Here is a 20,113-nt window from a genome sequence, read left to right as displayed (position 1 = left end):
CAAGTTTGGATTTTAGCCTGTCTATTAAATTACATGTAATTATTATCGAGTTTCATTTTATAAAAAATCGATTAGGCTAAAAATATAATCCAGAATTTTCTTGATATTTTTGAGAATTCAATTAGCATATGAATTTTATTGAGGTTCGTGTTAAATGTTTTTTTTCTGATACTTAGGAGCTTTGTATGACTGGAGCTGGAGGTACATTTTCATGATTTATAAGCAGGTGATCATGCGAATGCCACTTCATCGGACGTACGTCATTATGTCTTCGTCATTACCCGACATCAGCCACGCCTTGAAGTCGTCGTTCACTGATTAGAATAATAATTTCCTAGGTCGGTCGTGCAGGTAATTTAAAGGAGCCTTAGCCTGGAAGTTCCATCACATAGCAACTGGGATTGGCAATTGTTCTAGCCTTTTGAGTAGTTCATCACAGAGCTAGCTATGGCCACCGAAGACGTTTCTCTCGACCTTTCAACGCTTCTTTCTTCAGAAGAGAGGAACTTTCTCATCCGCAACAATGGTGATCAGGTACTGCTTCTCTGATCTTATTCAAGTCTTCTTCTTGTCTTATTATAAGTTGACGTCTTTTAATTTTTATATGAACTTGTAGGTTTTTCTCGTAATTAGGATGAATATCATGTTTAAATTAGACTGAAAGCCTTGCTGAAGAACAAATTTATAACCAATTTCTGAAGCTTTTTTATGATTAAGAAAAAGCTCCTTTTTTTTTGTTGCTTCTCTCACTGGCAAGAGAAAGAAACCGTGAATAAAATTGTGATTCGTTAAGGGCTGATGTTTTTTTCTGATAATGTTCGACATTAATTTTTAGGTTAAGGTCAGCAATTTGGTTGGGAAGATTGTGGGGTTCTACTTCTCTGGTTCGTGGTGCGGCCCATGCCGTAATTTCACTCCTTTGTTGGTAGAAGTCTATGAACAGCTATCATCCAAAGGCGACTTTGAGGTGGTGTTCATTTCTTCTGACAGAGATGATGAATCCTTCAACACATATTTCTCCGAAATGCCCTGGCTTGCTATTCCCTTCTCTGATACGGAGACCCGCAAACGTCTTAAGGAAGTGTTCAAAGTAAGAGGGATCCCTACTCTTGTCATTTTTGATGCGAATGGCAAGGTTTCCTGCGATGATGGAGTCAGCACTGTCAAGGAACATGGCGTGGATGGGTATCCGTTCAACCTTGATAGACTGAATTTCCTGAAAGAGCAAGAAGAGAATGCTAAGAAGAATCAAACCATAAGCTCTATCTTGGTTTCAAGCTCACGTGATTATGTGATTTCAAATGATGGAAAAAAGGTAGATGGTTCATTCAATTAGCTAGTTTTGAAATTGAATTGATGATGCCATCATTCACTTTTTGCCTTTTTGGCTATCTGTAATGGCAGATCCCTGTGTTGGACCTTGAAGGAAAATTGGTTGGCTTGTATTTCTCAATCCATGCTCATAGGATGTGCCGTGAATTCACTCCTAAACTAGTTGAATTACACAAGAGGCTCAAGGAAAAAGGAGAGAACTTTGAAGTAGTCCTAATATCTCTAGACTTTGAGGAAAAAAACTTCAAAGAGAGTTTTGAGACAATGCCTTGGTTGGCATTGCCATTTAAGGACAAGAGCTGCGAGAAGCTAGCGCGGTATTTTGAACTTAGAACCATTCCTAATCTTGTCATAATTGGCCAGGATGGGAAGACTTTGAACCCAAATGTAGTTGAACTCATCGAAGACCATGGAATTGAAGCCTACCCATTTACACCGGAAAAGCTTGATGAGCTAGCTGCAATTGAAAAGGCAAAACTGGAATCGCAGACGCTTGAGTCAGTTTTGGTTAATGGGGAAAATGATTTTGTGATTGACAAAAGTGGATCCAAGGTAATTTTTTTGTTCTGTGCTAACATCGCATGTTGTTATTGCATTACTTTCAATAACTTGCTTATTATCTCGAATTGAATTCATTAGCAAAGGTTTTTTTATCATTCAAATGGTTTACTCTTTGATTAGGTCCCAGTGTCTGATCTAGTTGGAAAGAACATTCTTCTTTACTTCTCAGCTCAATGGTGCCCTCCTTGTCGTGCCTTTTTGCCCAAGCTAATTGAAGCATATCACACAATTAAAGGAAAAGGCAATGCATTTGAGGTGATCTTCATCTCAAGTGACAGCGATCAATCCACCTTTGACGAGTTCTATTCAGAAATGCCTTGGTTAGCCCTTCCATTTGGTGATGAAAGGAAACAAATCCTGAGTCGGAAATTCAAAATTCAAGGCATTCCTGCGGCTGTAGCGATTGGCCCAAGTGGCCGGACCATTACGAAGGAAGCTCGGATGCACCTGACAGCTTACGGGGCAGATGCTTTTCCATTTACCGAGGAGCATCTAAAGCAATTGGAGGAGGAGATTGAGGAAAAGGCAAAGGGGTGGCCAGAGAAAGTGAAACACGAACTTCATACTGAGCATGAGCTGATACGTACTAAACGCAAAACATATATTTGCAATGGCTGTAGGGAAACAGGGTATAGTTGGTCTTTCTATTGCAAACAATGTGACTTTGATCTTCACCCCAAGTGTGCTTTGAAGGAAGATGATGATGCTGGAACTGAAAAGGGAAAGGAAGGAAGGATCTGCGATGGAGATGTGTGCCGCAGAGCTTAAGCAGGCAAGCACTACTAGTATCTGGTTTTATGGGTTTTCTGCTGTAATAAGTTTGCGATGTAAGGTGTTTGTTGCATGTGTGTGAAGATAGTGGATGTCTTTCCTGTTATGTGTATATGTAATTAAGAGGTGTGTTGCTGAAGGATTTTCATGACCTGTATTTCGATACCAAAAATAAATAACCGGATTGGCCAGGTTTATGTGAATCCTGTGACCCATTTTAAACTTGGGAATCCATGGTTGCTGGTTGTTCTCAAATCTCCATCACTTGTTATGAGGCTTTCGTCATTCCTAAATGAAAATGCTATGCATGATGCCCTTGTACCGCTCTCTGTGTTTTTATTTGGCTAATGAAAAAACAACTTGACCTCTGTATCAAATATTTCGATACCAAACTGGTTTACCCAATTCAATTATAAAAGTTTTTTTTTTTTTTTTTCTAAGAATCCCTAATTTACTTCCTCTCTCCTTTTGCCACAACCACCCTCTCTTTTCTCTGAAAGATATCGGAACTTAGCAGAGTAAGGTGTTCCTGGTATTGGTAATGGATAATCCCCCCCCTTTCTAGTTTCTAAAATATTTTTATTAACCATGTTATTTTAAAAAAAAAAACTCTAATTTTCTCTACTTCTCGAAGATTGAGGCAGTGATCATGGATAAATTATATACTGCATTATTGGGTTACCATTGTTTGTAAAAGGTTTTTCATTTTTAAAAAACAATTCTATGAAATATAAAATAAAAAAACATGTTTATTAATTGGAAATGGAAATTATTTTTTCAATTCTTAAATTTGTTTTAAAAATTTCAAGAGCATTAAAATAGTCTCTTTTTTTTTAAGAATTCTTTGTTATAAAAATAAAATTCATGTTTGGAAGTCCTGTATTTTCCATTTTATTTTATTTTTTTAATAAATATATATATTTTAGTTATTTTATAACTTCAATTTCAAAAAAAAAACTCTTAACAAAAAATATTAAATTAATTTTTGTTCAATCTTAATTTCAACTATAATTTTAACAAAACATATATAAATATCAAACCAACATCAACTAAAAATATTTTTTATAAATTATATTTTTTAAAAATATAATCATAAAATTACCATAATACAAAACATACTGGGTTTTGAAGTGGAAATTCATTACCTTCCCTCACTTAAAATTAATTGACAAATTTAAATACTTTTGAAGTGTTCGATAAAGGATAATGACATATATATATATATATATATATATATATATATATATATATATATATATATATATATATATGAGTGTGGGAAAGTCACGACTTGTGACAAAGTATAGCATTTAAAAGTTCTTTCTTTCTCACCTACAAAAATAGGGTCTTTTTTTTTTAAATAGAGTAATGATGTGGCCCAAATACACAATATAATTTTATTTATAATTATTTAATATATGCAATATCATTATTTTTAAAATAAAAACGAAGTTGAGAGTTTTATTATTGAAAAACTCTATTCTTAAAAATATAACCAATAACTCTATCAAGTTTGGATTTTAGCCTGTCTATTAAATTGCATGTAACTATTATCGAGTCCCATTTTATAGAAAATCGACTAGGTTAAAAATCTAATCCAGAATTTTCTTGATATTTTTGAGAATTTAATTAGCATTTGAATTTTATTGAGGTTTGTGTTAAATGTTTTTTTTCTGAGACTTAAGGAGCTTTGTATGACTGGAGCTAGTGGTACATTTTCATGATTTATTTTTCTCAATAATTTTTTTTTACATTATTGGTAGTGGAGGCATAGGTTTTATTTTACATTCTTGGCCTTCATCCTTTCCTAAGCTTCCTATGTAAGATGCCACGTATATAGTTTGTTTGTTCGTTCATTTCAACTATGCTTTACATATAATGGTTGATTTATATTAGAAAAAAAAAATGATAGAAAAAATCATTCCAAATGTAGCATAATTCATTCCAGGCTATGCAAGGATGAAGGTGACTGTTTGGATGATCCCTCTACATATAAAAGACTCATTGGCAGATTGCTTTATCTCACCATCACCAGGCTTGACATTAGTTACCCAGTCCAAGTTCTGAGTCAGTTTATGGATAAACCTTCCAAAACTCACTTGACAGTTGCTCACAAAGTTCTGAGGTACATCAAATCTGCACCTGGATAAGGCTTATTGTTGTCTGCTTCTTCGAATTTAGAGTTAATTGCTTATTGTGATTCTGATTGGGCTTCATGCCCTGATACTTGTATGTCAGTTACAGGATATTGTGTTCTACTTGGCCAGTCTCTCATTTCATGGAAATCAAAGAAACAAAGCATAGTATCTCAGTTTTTTGCAGAGGCAGAATACCGTGCCATGGCTGCCACAGTCTCTGAGCTCACTTGGCTTCGTTTTCTACTTACTGATCTACATATCAAACACTCTCAAGCAGCCACTATTTACTGTGATAATCAAGTTGCAATCCATATTGCCTCAAACTCAGTTTTCCATGAACGTACGAAGTACATTGAGCTGGATTGTCATCTCATCAGAGACAAAATTTTGGAAGGATCCATTGTCACAATGCATGTCCCTACTCACCTTCAACGAGCTGACCTTCTTACAAAGGCACTTTCCTTTTCCCTTCTAAGCTCTCACTTACTCAAACTGGGAATTGTCAACCTACATTCTCCATCTTATGGGGAGGTATTACGGGACATAAATATTCCTACCCATGGAGGCACGACGACTAGTCATCCAGCTCTCCCATCACAAGCACAAGATGATAGATAACACATGCTTTATTGTATTCTCCTTTTCTGTTACTAGCATTTTTGCTTTTAGCATGAGTTGGATAACACTTTCTTTTTTCTTTTCTTTTCATAGTCAGTTATACGATACTAATAGAATAGAATATACATTATATATATCACTCACTTCTGTAAAAGGAACAAAAGCAGTGTGGGAGAAACAAATTCAATACAAGGAAAAAACTTTTTCATCTCTTCCATGAGTCGGTTGTTCTTCTTTTCTAAGTTTTGATAATTCTTACAGTGAAACCAAAAGAGAATAATTTTCTAATTAAAAAAATCTAATTAAGGATTATTTAAGGATTTATATTAGAAAACAAATAATAGAAAAATTTATTCCAAATGCAGCAAAACCAAAAGAGAATAATTTTCTAATTAAAAAAACTAATTAAGGATTTTTTGTATCAAGAAATATAAAGATTTTATTAAAGAGATAAAAATACAAAATATATTTAATAACAAGCTCACAAAAAAATGATCAAATCATGGATAAAACTAGAATAAAAACAAAAAAAGGAGATTAAAAAAAAACATTTAAAAAAAAAAAAGCAAGAGGAGATTTCTAGAAGCAGGTGATCATGCGAATGCCACTTCATCCGACCTACGTCATAATGTCTTCGTCATTACCCGACACCAGCCACGCCTTCAAGTCGTCGTTGACTGATCAGAATAATAATTTCCTAGGTCGGTCGTGCAGGTAATTTAAAGGAGCCTTAGCCTGGAAGTTCCATCACATAGCAACTGGGATTGGCAATTGTTCTAGCCTTTTGAGTAGTTCATCACATAGCTAGCTATGGCCACCGAAGACGTTTCTCTCGACCTTTCAACGCTTCTTTCTTCAGAAGAGAGGGACTTTCTCATCCGCAACAATGGTGATCAGGTACTGCTTCTCTGATCTTATTCAAGTCTTCTTCTTGTCTTATTATAAGTTGATGCCTTTTAATTTTTATATGAACTTGTAGGTTTTTCTCGTAATTAAGATGAATATCATGTTTAAATTAGACTGCAAGCCTTGCTGAAGAACAAATTTATTCTGAAGCTTTTTAATGATTAAGAAAAAGCTCCTTTTTTTGTGTTGCTTTTCTCACTGGCAAGAGAAAGAAACCATGAATAAGATTTTGATTCGTTAAGGGCTGATGTTTTTTTTCTGATAATGTTCGACATTAATTTTTAGGTTAAGGTCAGCAATTTGGTTGGGAAGATTGTGGGCTTCTATTTCTCTGGTTCGTGGTGCGGGCCGTGCCGTAATTTCACTCCATTGTTGGTAGAAGTCTATGAACAGCTATCATCCAAAGGGGACTTTGAGGTGGTCTTCATTTCTTCTGACGGAGACGATGAATCCTTCAACACATACTTCTCCGAAATGCCCTGGCTTGCTATTCCCTTCTCTGATACGGAGACCCGCAAACGTCTTAAGGAAGTGTTCAAAGTAAGAGGGATCCCTACTCTTGTCATTTTTGATACGAATGGCAAGGTTTCATGCGATGATGGAGTCAGCACTGTCATGGAACATGGCGTGGATGGGTATCCGTTCAACCTTGATAGACTGAATTTCCTGAAAGAGCAAGAAGAGAATGCTAAGAAGAATCAAACCATAAGCTCTATCTTGGTTTCCAGCTCACGTGATTATGTGATTTCAAATGATGGAAAAAAGGTAGATGTTTTCATTCAATTAGCTAGTTTTGAAATTGAAATGATGATGCCATCATTCACATTTTTGCTATCTGTAATGGCAGATCCCTGTGTTGGAGCTTGAAGGAAAATTGGTTGGCTTGTATTTTTCAATCCATACGATGTGCTGTGAATTCTCTCCAAAACTAGTCGAATTGTATAAGACGCTCAAGGAAAAAAGAGAGAACTTTGAAGTAGTCCTAATATCTCTAGACGACGAGGAAGAAGACTTCAAAGAGAGTTTTGAGACAATGCCTTGGTTGGCATTGCCATTTAAGGACAAGAGCTGCGAGAAGCTAGTGCGGTATTTTGAACTTGGAACCATTCCTAATCTTGTCATAATTGGCCAAGATGGGAAGACTTTGAACCCAAATGTAGCTGAACTGATCGAAGACCATGGTATTGAAGCCTACCCATTTACACCGGAAAAGCTTGACGAGCTAGCTGCAATTGAAAAGGCAAAACTGGAATCGCAGACGCTTGAATCAGTTTTGGTAAATGGGGAAAATGATTTTGTGATTGACAAAAGTGGCTCCAAGGTAATTTTCTTGTTTTATGCTAACCTTGCATGTTGTGATTGCATTACTTTCAACAACTTTCTTATCATCACGAATTGAATTCATTAGCAAAGGGTTTTTTTTTTCATTTAAGTGGTTTGTTCTTGATTAGGTCCCAGTGTCTGCACTAGTTGGAAAGAACATTCTTCTTTACTTCTCAGCTCAATGGTGCCCTCCTTGTCGTGCCTTTTTGCCCAAGCTAATTGAAGCATATCACACAATTAAAGGAAAAGGCAATGCATTTGAGGTGATCTTCATCTCAAGTGACAGCGATCAATCCACCTTCGACGAGTTCTATTCAGAAATGCCTTGGTTAGCCCTTCCATTTGGTGATGAAAGGAAACAAATCCTGAGTCGGAAATTCAAAATTCAAGGCATTCCTGCAGCTGTAGCGATTGGCCCAAGTGGCCGGACCATTACGAAGGAAGCTCGGATGCACCTGACAGCTTACGGGGCAGATGCTTTTCCATTTACCGAGGAGCATCTAAAGCAATTGGAGGAGGAGATCGAGGAAAAGGCAAAGGGGTGGCCAGAGAAAGTGAAACACGAACTTCATACTGAGCATGAGCTGATACGTACTAAACGCAAAACATATATTTGCAATGGCTGTAGGGAAACAGGGTATAGTTGGTCTTTCTATTGCAAACAATGTGACTTTGATCTTCACCCCAAGTGTGCTTTGAAGGAAGATGATGATGCTGGAACTGAAAAGGGAAAGGAAGGAATGATCTGCGATGGAGATGTGTGCCGCAGAGCTTAAGCAGGCAAGCGCTACTGGTATCTGGTTTTATGGGCTTTCTACTATAATAAGTTTGCGATGTAAGGTGTTTGTTGCATGTGTGTGAAGATAGTGGATGTCTTTCCTGTTATGTGTATATGTAATTAAGAGGTGTGTTGCTGAGGGATTTTCATGCCCTGTATTTCGATACCAAAAATAAATAACCGGATTGGCCAAGTTTATGTGAATACTGTGACCCATTTGAAACTTGGGAATCCATGGTTGCTGGTTGTTCTCAAATCTCCATCACTTGTTATGAGGTTTTCGTCATTCCTAAATGAAAATGCTTATCAGTCCTGTCAAAAAACTGGAAGAGGTGCTATGCATGGTTCCATTGTGCCACTCTATTAGTTTCTTTTTGGCTGGATGAAGCAGCAGCTTCACCTCTGGTGCAAATATTCCTGTAATTGTTCTGCAGATTAAAAAAAAGATGGCTGATTGTGACTAAACCTACATTATATAATGAAACCTTTCTAACTCCACCGTAAAAGAAACAAGAATCTCCGATCCAAGCAACTGGATAGTCTCTTTTTTCTCTCTCTCTGCCTTCTCACATTACCTGTTGAGGCTGGTTTCAGAATCTAGAAAGCGGCATTAATCTTAACTCAGAACTAAGCAAGAAAAACTCATCCAATAGAAATGGCAATTCTTCTGTTGCTGATGACTGGTTGACAAATGAAACAACAGCAAGTGGAAACTGGGTTCATTACAGTTATTTGAATGGCGCTAAGGGTGGAACCAAAATCACGAGCAGGCTATTGCTTGTACCAGTCGATGGGAGGCAAAGGACGGGTAGGATTAATGGCGAGGTTCTAGAAATTGGTGAAGCCAACAGCTGTACCAAGAACACTGAGATGATGGTAAGAGCTTATTTGTTATTCTGTTAATGTTTTTTTTTTTCTTTTAAGTGTTTTTTAATTTAAAATATTTTAAAATAATATTTTTTATCTTTTAAAATTTATTTTTCATTTCAACGTATCAAAATAAAAGTAATCTAAAACAAAATAAAAATTTATTTTAAAATATTATTTTTAGTTTTTTAAAATTATTTTTCAAAATAATTTTAAAACACTAAAAATAATGTAATCTAAAACAATCTTTTTCAAAGATTTTTTTTCAATCTAAAAAACAACAGGCCTAAATAATTTACTTTACTTGTGTGTGTTTAGAATATAATTTTTAAAATTTAGTTTAGCCAAATATATTAATCTGGAACTTGAACTAGGCCGTGTTTATAAAAAAATTAAAAATATCTCATGGATTATAAAAGTTTTATCTTTAAGCTTTGTGCAATAATACGGCTAGTAAGACCTGTCAAAACTTAATTATAATTATTTAATTTTATATTTTTCACAAAAAAAAAAAGTATAACAAGTTTAAAAAATATGCTTGTTACCAAAAAAAAAAAACTCAAATGAGTTAACTTTGTTTGAAGTGAGAGTAAGAATTTTTGTTATATATATATATTCAAAGAAACTACAAAAAGGTAAGGTTATGAAATAAAAAGGCAAGTTAGAAAGTGCAGAAGAAATTTTCTTGTTAGTTTTTAAATTTTAAATTGTAGAATTTATGTCTACCAATTCATATTTAATAATAAAAATTAAAAGATATATAGTTAAGGGATGTAGCTAAATTAACCCGTCCCTAGATTTACTTGATATTTAATTTTAAAATTTAAAATAAATAATTAAGGTGCACGCTACATCGGTTACTTTAAAAAAAATTTGAAAGGGTGTGTATCCTAATCTCCACCGTTAATCATACCGTCCATGAGTCTGATCGCACGGTTTTTATAACATCTTCAGTCTTCTGTCAGTATATTCCAATTTTGCAGATCAAATCATATCTCTCGCTTTCTCGGTAAGATTCTTCGTCTCTCTCTCCCTTACCATGCGATCTGCGTTTAGAATTATTACTTCAATCCTTTCGTTAATTCCTTAATTATGATCTAGGGTTTTGGGGTGTTAATTAAATTGAATTATTATGTTTGGGTGATCTTTGTAATTTTTGGTGGTTAGATGGATTGGCAAGGACAGAAACAAGCGGAGCTATGGATGCAGATACTGCTGTTAGTTTTCGCGGCGGCAGCTTTAGCTACAGGTTATATAATAGGATCGTTTCGAATAATGATGCTAATTTACGCCGGTGGAGTGGTTTTCACCACACTGGTTACTGTCCCTAATTGGCCCTTCTTCAATCGCCATCCTCTCAAGTGGTTGGACCCAAGCGAAGCTGAGAAGCACCCTAAGCCACAGAAGGCTGTGGTTTCCAAGGACAAGAAGAAATCGTCCAAGAAGTAGGTTGGTTTTGTTAAATTTGACTGGTTTTTTAGTCTAAGCATTTGTTTGCTAGGGTTTTTAAATCTTCAATTTAATGGATGGAATGAAACGTTATGGGATGAATTGGGTGTTAGAATAACTTTGTTTTGCTATAAATTTTATACCTTGTAGACAATGCCATTCGAGTTTCAGTTAGTTTTTTTTTACTTTTTTTATGCTTGTTTTCTTGTTGGTTTTTCAGAGTGACAGCAGCAGGTTAATCTGATTATTAGAATGGATAGCCAATGTTAAGAGTACTGCATTTCGAGAACTAGACCAAATTCATCTTACTGGTCACGGAATGCAAATTCCTGTGTGCGCGGATGTTTCTTATCCGTTGGATTTTGAAAAGTTAATTGCTAAACTTTTTAAAAAATGATAGACATTGTTTTATCTAGTGGCCTGAAATGGGTGTTGCACGAGACAGATGCTTGTAGTGATACGGGAAATGTATCCTGCTTATGTTCTGGATGAAGCGGGTTTGCCTTTTTATGAGGGTTTGTTGTTTTTGTTGATAAGTAATACTATAGACTGTTGCTTCTTTTAAATAGAATTGAGTTGATTATTAAGAGAGAGTGCTGATGATAAAAGTGAGGTATATAATTCTTTCAATTCTAGTTTTATGGATGAGTAAATTTTCATTCCACTATCAAGAAAGCAGCAAGGAGATAAAGAGGGTGTTTGGGAGTGTGGTAGCTGTTGCTTTTCAAATAGCTTTTCGTGCCGAAAAGCATGCCAATAATGTTTTTTTATTTTTTAAAAATCATTTTTGATATCAGCACATCAAAACGATCCAGAAAGTACAAACCGAACTCAATTTTAGCAAAAAAAAAAAAAAAAAATTTGAATTTTTTGAAAAAGCAGGTCACCCCTCAATCCCAAACAGCCCCAAAGAAGAAGCAAGAGGAGATTTCTAGAAGCAGGTGATCATGCGAATGCCACTTCATCGGACGTACGTCATCATGTCTTCGTCATTACCCGACACCAGCCACGCCTTGATGTCGTCGTTCACTGATTAGAATAATAATTCAAAAAATAAATAAAATAAAAGCTAAACAGAAGCCATGTTTGTGGGGTCAAGTGACTCAGCATACTTATCCAAAACATGAAAGAGCCATTTCATTTTTTCTTTGATGGATGACACATTGGACTTTTCTTTTTAAAATAAAACAAATGATATATTATTCACTTACTCAATTATTTTTTGTTATGGAGAAGTGATTGAAGAGTTGGGTTAGTGTTTTTTTTTTTTAAATCTAAAATTCTATTTTTTTGAATATATTTTTTATTTAAAAACACCTCATAAATACTTTTAGATTATCTCTAAACTAATCCATCAACTAAAAAAAAACTCTAAAATAATTTTAAAATACAAAGTTTAACTTAAAAGCAATTCTCTCAACCTCTATTTATCTTTTTTTGGCAATATAAAGCTCAAAAACATTATGATAGCACTCTTTTTGTCAAGAAAAATACATAGACACACATTTTAGCTATTTTCACAAACAAAAACTTATTAATGTATGTATTTCTCTCTCCTTTACTATTTTCAATGAATTTTTATTATTTTTTAAAAAAAAATTATATTGAAATGTTATTAAAATAGAATTTTGGATCAAAACATAAATTTTTCAAAGTAAAATGGTGTGAAATGAACATTCCTTAAATAAAAAACTTTAAATTCTTGCTATATGTCAATTTTGGCTTCCCAAGTCTTAAATTTTTATATGCAATAAAATAGGATTCTATTTTGTAAAATCAAACATAACTCTAATGTAGAGACATTTAATTTTCCAAAAAAAAAAAAAAATAAGGAGCCTTAGCCTGGAAGTTCATCGGACGTACGTCATCATGTCTTCGTCATTACCCGACACCAGCCACGCCTTGAAGTCGTCGTTCACTGATTAGAATAATAATTTCCTAGGTCGGTCGCAGGTAATTTAAATGAGCCTTAGCCTGGAAGTTCCATCACATAGCAACTGGGATTGGCAATTGTTCTAGCCTTTTGAGTAGTTCATCACATCGCTAGCTATGGCCACCGAAGACGTTTCTCTCGACCTTTCAACGCTTCTTTCTTCAGAAGAGAGGGACTTTCTCATCCGCAACAATGGTGATCAGGTACTGCTTCTCTGATCTTATTCAAGTCTTCTTCTTGTCTTATTATAAGTTGACGTCTTTTAATTGTTATATGAACTTGTAGGTTTTTCTCGTAATTAGGATGAATATCATGTTTAAATTAGACTGAAAGCCTTGCTGAAGAACAAATTTATGACCAATTTCTGAAGCTTTTTTATGATTAAGAAAAAGCTCCCTTTTTTTTGTTGCTTCTCTCACTGGCAAGAGAAAGAAACCATGAATAAAATTGTGATTCGTTAAGGGCTGATGTTTTTTTCTGATAATGTTCGACATTAATTTTTAGGTTAAGGTCAGCAATTTGGTTGGGAAGATTGTGGGGTTCTACTACTCTGGTTCGTGGTGCGGCCCATGCCGTAATTTCACTCCTTTGTTGGTAGAAGTCTATGAACAGCTATCATCCAAAGGCGACTTTGAGGTGGTGTTCATTTCTTCTGACAGAGATGATGAATCCTTCAACACATATTTCTCCGAAATGCCCTGGCTTGCTATTCCCTTCTCTGATACGGAGACCCGCAAACGTCTTAAGGAAGTGTTCAAAGTAAGAGGGATCCCTAATCTTGTCATTTTTGATGCGAATGGCAAGGTTTCCTGCGATGATGGAGTCAGCACTGTCAAGGAACACGGCGTGGATGGGTATCCGTTCAACCTTGATAGACTGAATTTCCTGAAAGAGCAAGAAGAGAATGCTAAGAAGAATCAAACCATAAGCTCTATCTTGGTTTCCAGCTCACGTGATTATGTGATTTCAAATGATGGAAAAAAGGTAGATGGTTCATTCAATTAGCTAGTTTTGAAATTGTATTGATGATGCCATCATTCACTTTCTTGCTATCTGTAATGGCAGATCCCTGTGTTGGACCTTGAAGGAAAATTGGTTGGCTTGTATTTTTCAGCCCATGCTCATAGGATGTGCCGTGAATTCACTCCTAAACTAGTGGAATTGTATAAGACGCTCAAGGAAAAAAGAGAGCACTTTGAAGTAGTCCTAATATCTCTAGACGACGAAGAAGAAGACTTCAAAGAGAGTTTTGAGACAATGCCTTGGTTGGCATTGCCTTTTAAGGACAAGAGCTGCGAAAAGCTAGTGCGGTATTTTGAACTTAGAACCATTCCTAATCTTGTCATAATTGGCCAAGATGGGAAGACTTTGAACCCAAATGTAGCTGAACTGATCGAAGAACATGGTATGGAAGCCTACCCATTTACACCGGAAAAGCTTGACGAGCTAGCTGCAATTGAAAAGGCAAAACTGGAATCGCAGACGCTTGAGTCAGTTTTGGTTAATGGGGAAAATGATTTTGTGATTGACAAAAGTGGCTCCAAGGTAATTATTTTTGTTCTATGCTAACCTCGCATGTTGTCACCGCATTACTTTCAATAACTTTCTTATGATCACGAATTGAATTCATTAGCAAAGGTTTTTTTTTTTTATCATTCAAATGGTTTGCTCTTGATTAGGTCCCAGTGTCTGATCTAGTTGGAAAGAACATTCTTCTTTACTTCTCAGCTCAATGGTGCCCTCCTTGTCGTGCCTTTTTGCCCAAGCTAATTGAAGCATACCACACAATTAAAAGAAAAGACAATGCATTTGAGGTGATCTTCATCTCAAGTGACAGAGATCAATCCACCTTTGACGAGTTCTATTCAGAAATGCCTTGGTTAGCCCTTCCATTTGGTGATGCAAGGAAACAAATCCTGAGTCGGAAATTCAAAATTAAAGGCATTCCTGCAGCTGTAGCGATTGGGCCAAGTGGCCGGACCATTACGAAGGAAGCTCGGATGCACCTGACAGCTTACGGGGCAGATGCTTTTCCATTTACCGAGGAACATCTAAAGCAATTGGAGGAGGAGATTGAGGAAAAGGCAAAGGGGTGGCCAGAGAAAGTGAAACACGAACTTCATGCTGAGCATGAGCTGTTACGTACTAAACGCAGTACATATATTTGCGATGGCTGTGGGGAAACAGGAAATAGGTGGTCTTTCCATTGCAAAGAATGTGACTTTGATCTTCACCCCAAGTGTGCTTTGAAGGAAGATGAAGATACTGGAAGTGAAAAGGGAAATGAAGGATGGAACTGCGATGGAGATGTGTGCCGCCGAGCCTAAGCAGGCAAGCGCTCCTAGCATCTGGTTTTATGGGCTTTCTGCTGTAATAAGCGTGCGATGTAAGGTGTTTGTTGCATGTGTGTGAAGATGTGGATGTCTTTCCTGTTATTGATATGTAATTAAGAGGTGTGTTGCTTAAGGATTTTCATGTCCTGTATTTCGATACGAAGAATAAATAACTTGTCTAAGTTTATGTGGATCATGTGACCCTTTTGAAACTTGGGAATCCATGGTTGCTGCTTGTTCTCAAATCTCCATCACTTGTTATGAGGTTTTCTTCATTCCTAAATGAAAATGCTATGCCTCTGGATGCCCTTGTGCCGCTCTCTGTGTTTCTATTTGGCTGATGAAGAAACAACTTTACCTCTGGACCAAATATTTCGATACCAAACTGGTTTTGTTTAAACTCTCAACCCAATTCAATTATGAAAGGTTTTTTTTTTTTTTTTTTTCCCTAATTTGCTTCCTCTCTCCTGTAGCCACAACCACCCTCTCTTTTCTCTGAAAGATATCGAAACTTAGCGGTGATCTCTTCGCTCTCAAAATTTCTCGCAACTTTCTCACCTCCCTCTTTGTTGTTGGTCTCTTTTTTTTTTTTTTTGGTCTCTTCTCTCCATCTCTAGTGTAATGTAGCCTCTCTTCTCTCTATTTCTTTCTATTTTTCTTAGCTTTATTTATTGTTATGGAATAATAAATTATAACATGTTTATTTGTTATTTGGCAAGGATTCAATGTTCACAATAACTCATAGATGTTTGACAAAGCCGATTTATATATATTTAGCAGATTTGATAAAGATTTATTGTCTCCTGTATGTTATTATTAATTGTGACCTAATAATTTACATGTTATGTTTCAAAGGCACAAGAGAAGTTTGAGGTGTTGGTTCTTATTTCGTTGCATGTCAAGCTCAATATATTTCTCCCAACATGTTTATTTGTTACTTGGCATGGATCATTTTTTATGGCTTATATTGTCTTTTTTTATGTAGATGTGAACAAGTTATTTCAAAGGAAAAAACTATATTGACTCCTTAATTGTGAATATTGGAAATTAGGGAGATAATTGTTGTGATAATTCATGGGCGATCATGTAAGCAAATGTTATAGGAAGCTTGCTGATTTGGATTTGTAATAATACATGCATCAAAGTGCTAGAAAGGCCACATAATCTTTGCCCTTTCCTAGGCTTCATGTGCAAGATCCCGTGTATATAAGTTAATTGTACATTCATTTAAACTAGGCTTTACATATGGTGATTCATTTGTATTAAGAAAAAATGAAATAAAAATTCAATTTCATATATAATCCATCACCTATTTAGTAATGATGTAAGAGTAAGAGTTCTAACTTGTTTATGATCCATCACCTATCAATAGTGATGTAAGAGTTCCAACTTGTTTTCTGCAGCTGTGCCAAAACCTAGGGGGGTCTACGCCAGCCCAGCAGAGTCCTTCCCCTGCCGTAGGTGGTTCATACACGAGATGACCAGAGATAGTAAGTGATTTCAGAACATGCCTTTTCGGACTGCAACAAATTGATAAGGTTTTGTGGCTGTCCATGGTGAAGCGCAGCGGTGTCCTTCGCCGTTGTAGGTGGTCCGTACACGGGATGGCCAGAGATAGGAAGTGATTTCAAAATATGCCTTTTCAGACTGTAACAATTGATCAGAAGGTTTTGTGGCTGTCCATGGCGAAGGTAAAGCACATGAGATTCAGTGGTGGGAAGCTATGGAACGTGGCAAAAAGAAACTGCGAGAACATGAATGCTCCGTTTGTTTGCAGGAAAGTGATTTTTTTTTGGAAAATAAATTCCGGAGAAAGTGAATTCCTAGAAAGTGAATTCCGGAAAAGTATTTTCCGATGTTTCGTAGTGTTATGGAAAATGAACTGGAAAACACTTTCCAGTGTTTAGTTGTGTTATGGAAAATGAATTGGAAAAATAATTTATTAATGAATTAAATTTTTTTTCAAGTTTATCTAATATATATAAAATATTTAATATAAAATATTTAATTACTTACAATTGTCATAACCCAATTTTTGACCTTTTTTATTGTTATTATTTAAAAAAAAAAAGATGATGAAAAATAAAAATAAAATAAATGAAGGATTAATTAAAATTTGGGTTAAGGGCAACATGATTGGAAGTTTAAAGATTTAATTAAACTCTTGACTAATTTAATTAATTAAATCAAGGGTTTAATTGGAGAATTGATTTAATTAAATTTTAGATTATTTTAATTAATGAAATCAAGAGTTTAATTGAAGAATTAATGAGTTTGAGGACTTAATTAAACTTTGATTTAATCAAAAACCCAGGACTTAAATAAAATAAACCAAAAGAACCGCTTCGTTTTCATTTTCAAGAGCAGCAGACCACAACTTTGCATTTTAATTCGCTGCTACAGTAGCAGTGAATTATAATTCGCTGCTACAGTAGCAGTGAATTATAATTCACTTGCTACTGTAGCAAGTGAATAATAATTCACTTGGCAGGCGTGCGCTACGCACGCCAAAAGAAAAACACTTACTATTTCGGAATTAACAGAAGGAAAACACTTTTCTTTCTCAAAGCAGTAATTTTATGTTGACCGGAATTAAGTTTCCGTTGACTTACTATTTCATATTGTTACCAAACATGGGAAAGTAAGAAAAATTAATTTCAGGAATTCGTTTTCCTTGAAAAAACAAACAGAGCACATGCTTTTGAACAGTGAAAAAGTAAATAAGCTTGATTGTTGCCGCCGAATTGAATTTCTTGGCAGTGTGCTTACTTGAATTTTGGATGGTATCAAATGAATGATATTTTTGTTCCTTTGAGGCATCAGGGTTTTCTTCTACGGTATATTTTAATTATTACGGATTCCACCCATTGTTCCTACCATTAGCCTCTCACAACCATATGCTGGAAACAGTGCCTGATCACAAACTGTTGCGGATGAGAAAGTCCTCTTTTCTTAAGAAAGAAGCGATGACAGGTCGTGAGAAACGTCTTTGTTGGCCATAGCTTTATGATGAACTACTCAAAAGGCTAGAACAATTGCCAATCCCAATTGAAATGTAATGGGATCTAGTGCGTGTTTACTACTGTGATACATGATAGTTTTTTTTTATTTAAAAAATATATTAATTTTTTTTTTTTACACTTAACACTATATCAAAACACTATAAATTTTTTGAATTTGATGTCTTTTCAAGCCAAAAATATTTTTGAAAAACACTAAAAAATAAAAAATATAAGTATTCCCAAACACGCCCTTGTTAGGTAAGGTTTCTTTTAAATTACTTGCATGTCAGGCCTAAGAAATTACTAGTTTTGGTTCTCGCGCTTTATTGCGGGGTTAGATATTTTTTTTGTGTATAAAAAATTTATGTTTAGGTGTTGAAATGGTGTTAAAAAAATAATATAAACGCTAGTTACGATAAATATATAACAATGCTAATTAGAGCTAAGCCAACACGAGTATATCCTGCCAAATTCGCAGCTCACATTATATGACTGTAATAACACAATAAAAAAATTAAAAGAATTTTAAAGTCTTTTAAAAAAATATGTTAACTTTTTAAATTTATGACCTAATTCATTAGATCTAAAACACTTAAATATAGAAAAAACATGAAGCCTAATTCTAATAAATTAAATATTAAAGTATGAAATTAAAAAGAATATGAATTTTAATCATACAAAAAAATCTTTTAAAAAATAATAATTTTAAAAATGAGGATCAAAACAACTATTATTATTATTATTATTATCATCATCATTATCACCATTTCTACTATTATTAAAATTTCCACCATTATCATCATTATCACTATTAGTACTAATATATATTTTATATTTTTTATTATTATTATTATCATTATCATTACTATCACAATTATCACTATCATTACTATTATTATCAAAAATATAATCATTATAACCATTATCACCATCATAACAAATTGATGTTGTTGTTACTATTGTTACTACCATTATTATAATTATCAAATTATTATCACATATATTAATATCATCACCATTACTAGTACCATTATTATTACTATAACCATTATCAAATCAGGAGACGTTTTATGACAAACCAAATTACGGCCGGATTTTATTCTTCAAAATGATTTTATCTAACTTTGAATCCTTCATGAAAGTTTTATTCCTGTACATGTAAATGAATTTTGATTTTTGAATCGTCTGATTTCGACATCAGAAGCTCAAGATATTCTTGTTTGAATATCTAGTGTGAAAATAGAGAATCATGTCGCGAAAAGAATTCTAACCCGAGTTTGCAGCGCAATGAGGACTAGTTAAGGTCTAGATCATGCAAAAATTTAATCATGGAGAAGAAATGTGTATTGGGACTCGATTTAATGTTTCAAGGATTTATTGGTTTAAAAGACCAATTTTAAAAATTAATCGGTTTCGTTGAAGGAATTGGAAAAAACAAGGACTGGATCAAAAAACATCATAATAATTCATGTTACTAGGCTACCATGTTGGTTTATATTTTGTTTCTCTTCACAAAAAACCAACACAACCGTTTCCTTACCTTCATATATCCCAATTAAAAAACATCACCGTTTGGAACTTGGCAACATGAAACAACCCCATAGGAATTAATTAACATGGCACCGTTCATTTGTGTTTTGAGAACAATACCCCTCCTCATCTACAATTCTTTCCTTTTCTCTGCACAACTGTTCCTGCTAGTTTTCTTTATTCCCTTACCTGATTTTTTGGGCTACAAATCATAGTTTTTCTACTTTAGTCCAAAGGAAACAGTTTTACACCTCCTCTATGTTAGCTACAAAATGACATGAAGATAGGAACCTCACCATCATCTAATGTCAGGGATTTTATCCCTAATACGAATGGCTGGGATGATGTGTTAATGTCAAAAGTGATTACTGGAATCACAAAATAGGAATTAGAATATTTTAGTTTTCTTATTTACATTATTTAAATGTAAATCAGTTGAGATTTACATCCTAGATTAGTATAATGAGTCTTTCCTAAATAGAGCTATATATAGGCTATATATATGCCTCCTCTGCAGACCTAAAAAAAAAGGGAGGGAGGGAGTAAAAACGAGAGGGAGGCAGGCAACAGGA

General features: G+C 34.7%; 4 protein-coding genes across 4 annotated transcripts; all 4 read left to right on the top strand.

The window, feature by feature from the left end:
* Window positions 1–225: 225 nt before the first annotated feature.
* LOC118044422 (probable nucleoredoxin 1) lies at window positions 226–2,867 on the top strand. The gene is made up of 4 exons (XM_035052692.2): window positions 226–534; window positions 836–1,315; window positions 1,405–1,884; window positions 2,014–2,867. The coding sequence occupies exons 1-4, from the start codon at window positions 448–450 to the stop codon at window positions 2,659–2,661; spliced, it is 1,695 nt and encodes a 564-aa protein (XP_034908583.1). The 5' UTR covers window positions 226–447; the 3' UTR covers window positions 2,662–2,867.
* A 3,169-nt stretch (window positions 2,868–6,036) lies between these two features.
* On the top strand, window positions 6,037–8,683 carry LOC118044473 (probable nucleoredoxin 1). Its single transcript, XM_035052762.2, has 4 exons — window positions 6,037–6,317; window positions 6,612–7,091; window positions 7,174–7,647; window positions 7,778–8,683. The coding sequence occupies exons 1-4, from the start codon at window positions 6,231–6,233 to the stop codon at window positions 8,423–8,425; spliced, it is 1,689 nt and encodes a 562-aa protein (XP_034908653.1). The 5' UTR covers window positions 6,037–6,230; the 3' UTR covers window positions 8,426–8,683.
* Window positions 8,684–10,163: 1,480 nt separating this feature from the next.
* LOC118044493 (signal peptidase complex subunit 1-like) lies at window positions 10,164–10,918 on the top strand. Its single transcript, XM_073412178.1, has 2 exons — window positions 10,164–10,303; window positions 10,462–10,918. Exon 2 carries the CDS (start codon window positions 10,462–10,464, stop codon window positions 10,741–10,743), a length of 282 nt encoding a protein of 93 aa, XP_073268279.1. The 5' UTR covers window positions 10,164–10,303; the 3' UTR covers window positions 10,744–10,918.
* A 1,782-nt stretch (window positions 10,919–12,700) lies between these two features.
* LOC118044445 (probable nucleoredoxin 1) lies at window positions 12,701–15,273 on the top strand. The gene is made up of 4 exons (XM_035052723.2): window positions 12,701–12,879; window positions 13,181–13,660; window positions 13,742–14,221; window positions 14,356–15,273. The coding sequence occupies exons 1-4, from the start codon at window positions 12,793–12,795 to the stop codon at window positions 15,001–15,003; spliced, it is 1,695 nt and encodes a 564-aa protein (XP_034908614.1). The 5' UTR covers window positions 12,701–12,792; the 3' UTR covers window positions 15,004–15,273.
* The last annotated feature ends 4,840 nt before the right edge of the window (window positions 15,274–20,113 follow it).

Source organism: Populus alba, chromosome 10 (assembly GCF_005239225.2).
Source record: "Populus alba chromosome 10, ASM523922v2, whole genome shotgun sequence".
Taxonomy (NCBI): Eukaryota; Viridiplantae; Streptophyta; class Magnoliopsida; order Malpighiales; family Salicaceae; genus Populus; species Populus alba.
The sequence above is the reverse complement of the archived record's forward strand: the minus strand, read 5'-3'. Positions and strand labels throughout refer to the sequence as shown.

Bases quoted from the DNA above. Each gene is read 5' to 3' on its own strand.
- LOC118044422 (XM_035052692.2), top strand. From the start codon at position 448: ATGGCCACCGAAGACGTTTCTCTCGACCTTTCAACGCTTCTTTCTTCA. The intron at 535-835 runs GTACTGCTTCTC...ATTAATTTTTAG, and splicing joins TCCGCAACAATGGTGATCAG to GTTAAGGTCAGCAATTTGGT. The intron at 1,316-1,404 runs GTAGATGGTTCA...CTGTAATGGCAG, and splicing joins TTTCAAATGATGGAAAAAAG to ATCCCTGTGTTGGACCTTGA.
- LOC118044473 (XM_035052762.2), top strand. From the start codon at position 6,231: ATGGCCACCGAAGACGTTTCTCTCGACCTTTCAACGCTTCTTTCTTCA. The intron at 7,092-7,173 runs GTAGATGTTTTC...CTGTAATGGCAG, and splicing joins TTTCAAATGATGGAAAAAAG to ATCCCTGTGTTGGAGCTTGA. The intron at 7,648-7,777 runs GTAATTTTCTTG...GTTCTTGATTAG, and splicing joins TTGACAAAAGTGGCTCCAAG to GTCCCAGTGTCTGCACTAGT.
- LOC118044493 (XM_073412178.1), top strand. From the start codon at position 10,462: ATGGATTGGCAAGGACAGAAACAAGCGGAGCTATGGATGCAGATACTG.
- LOC118044445 (XM_035052723.2), top strand. From the start codon at position 12,793: ATGGCCACCGAAGACGTTTCTCTCGACCTTTCAACGCTTCTTTCTTCA. The intron at 12,880-13,180 runs GTACTGCTTCTC...ATTAATTTTTAG, and splicing joins TCCGCAACAATGGTGATCAG to GTTAAGGTCAGCAATTTGGT. The intron at 13,661-13,741 runs GTAGATGGTTCA...CTGTAATGGCAG, and splicing joins TTTCAAATGATGGAAAAAAG to ATCCCTGTGTTGGACCTTGA.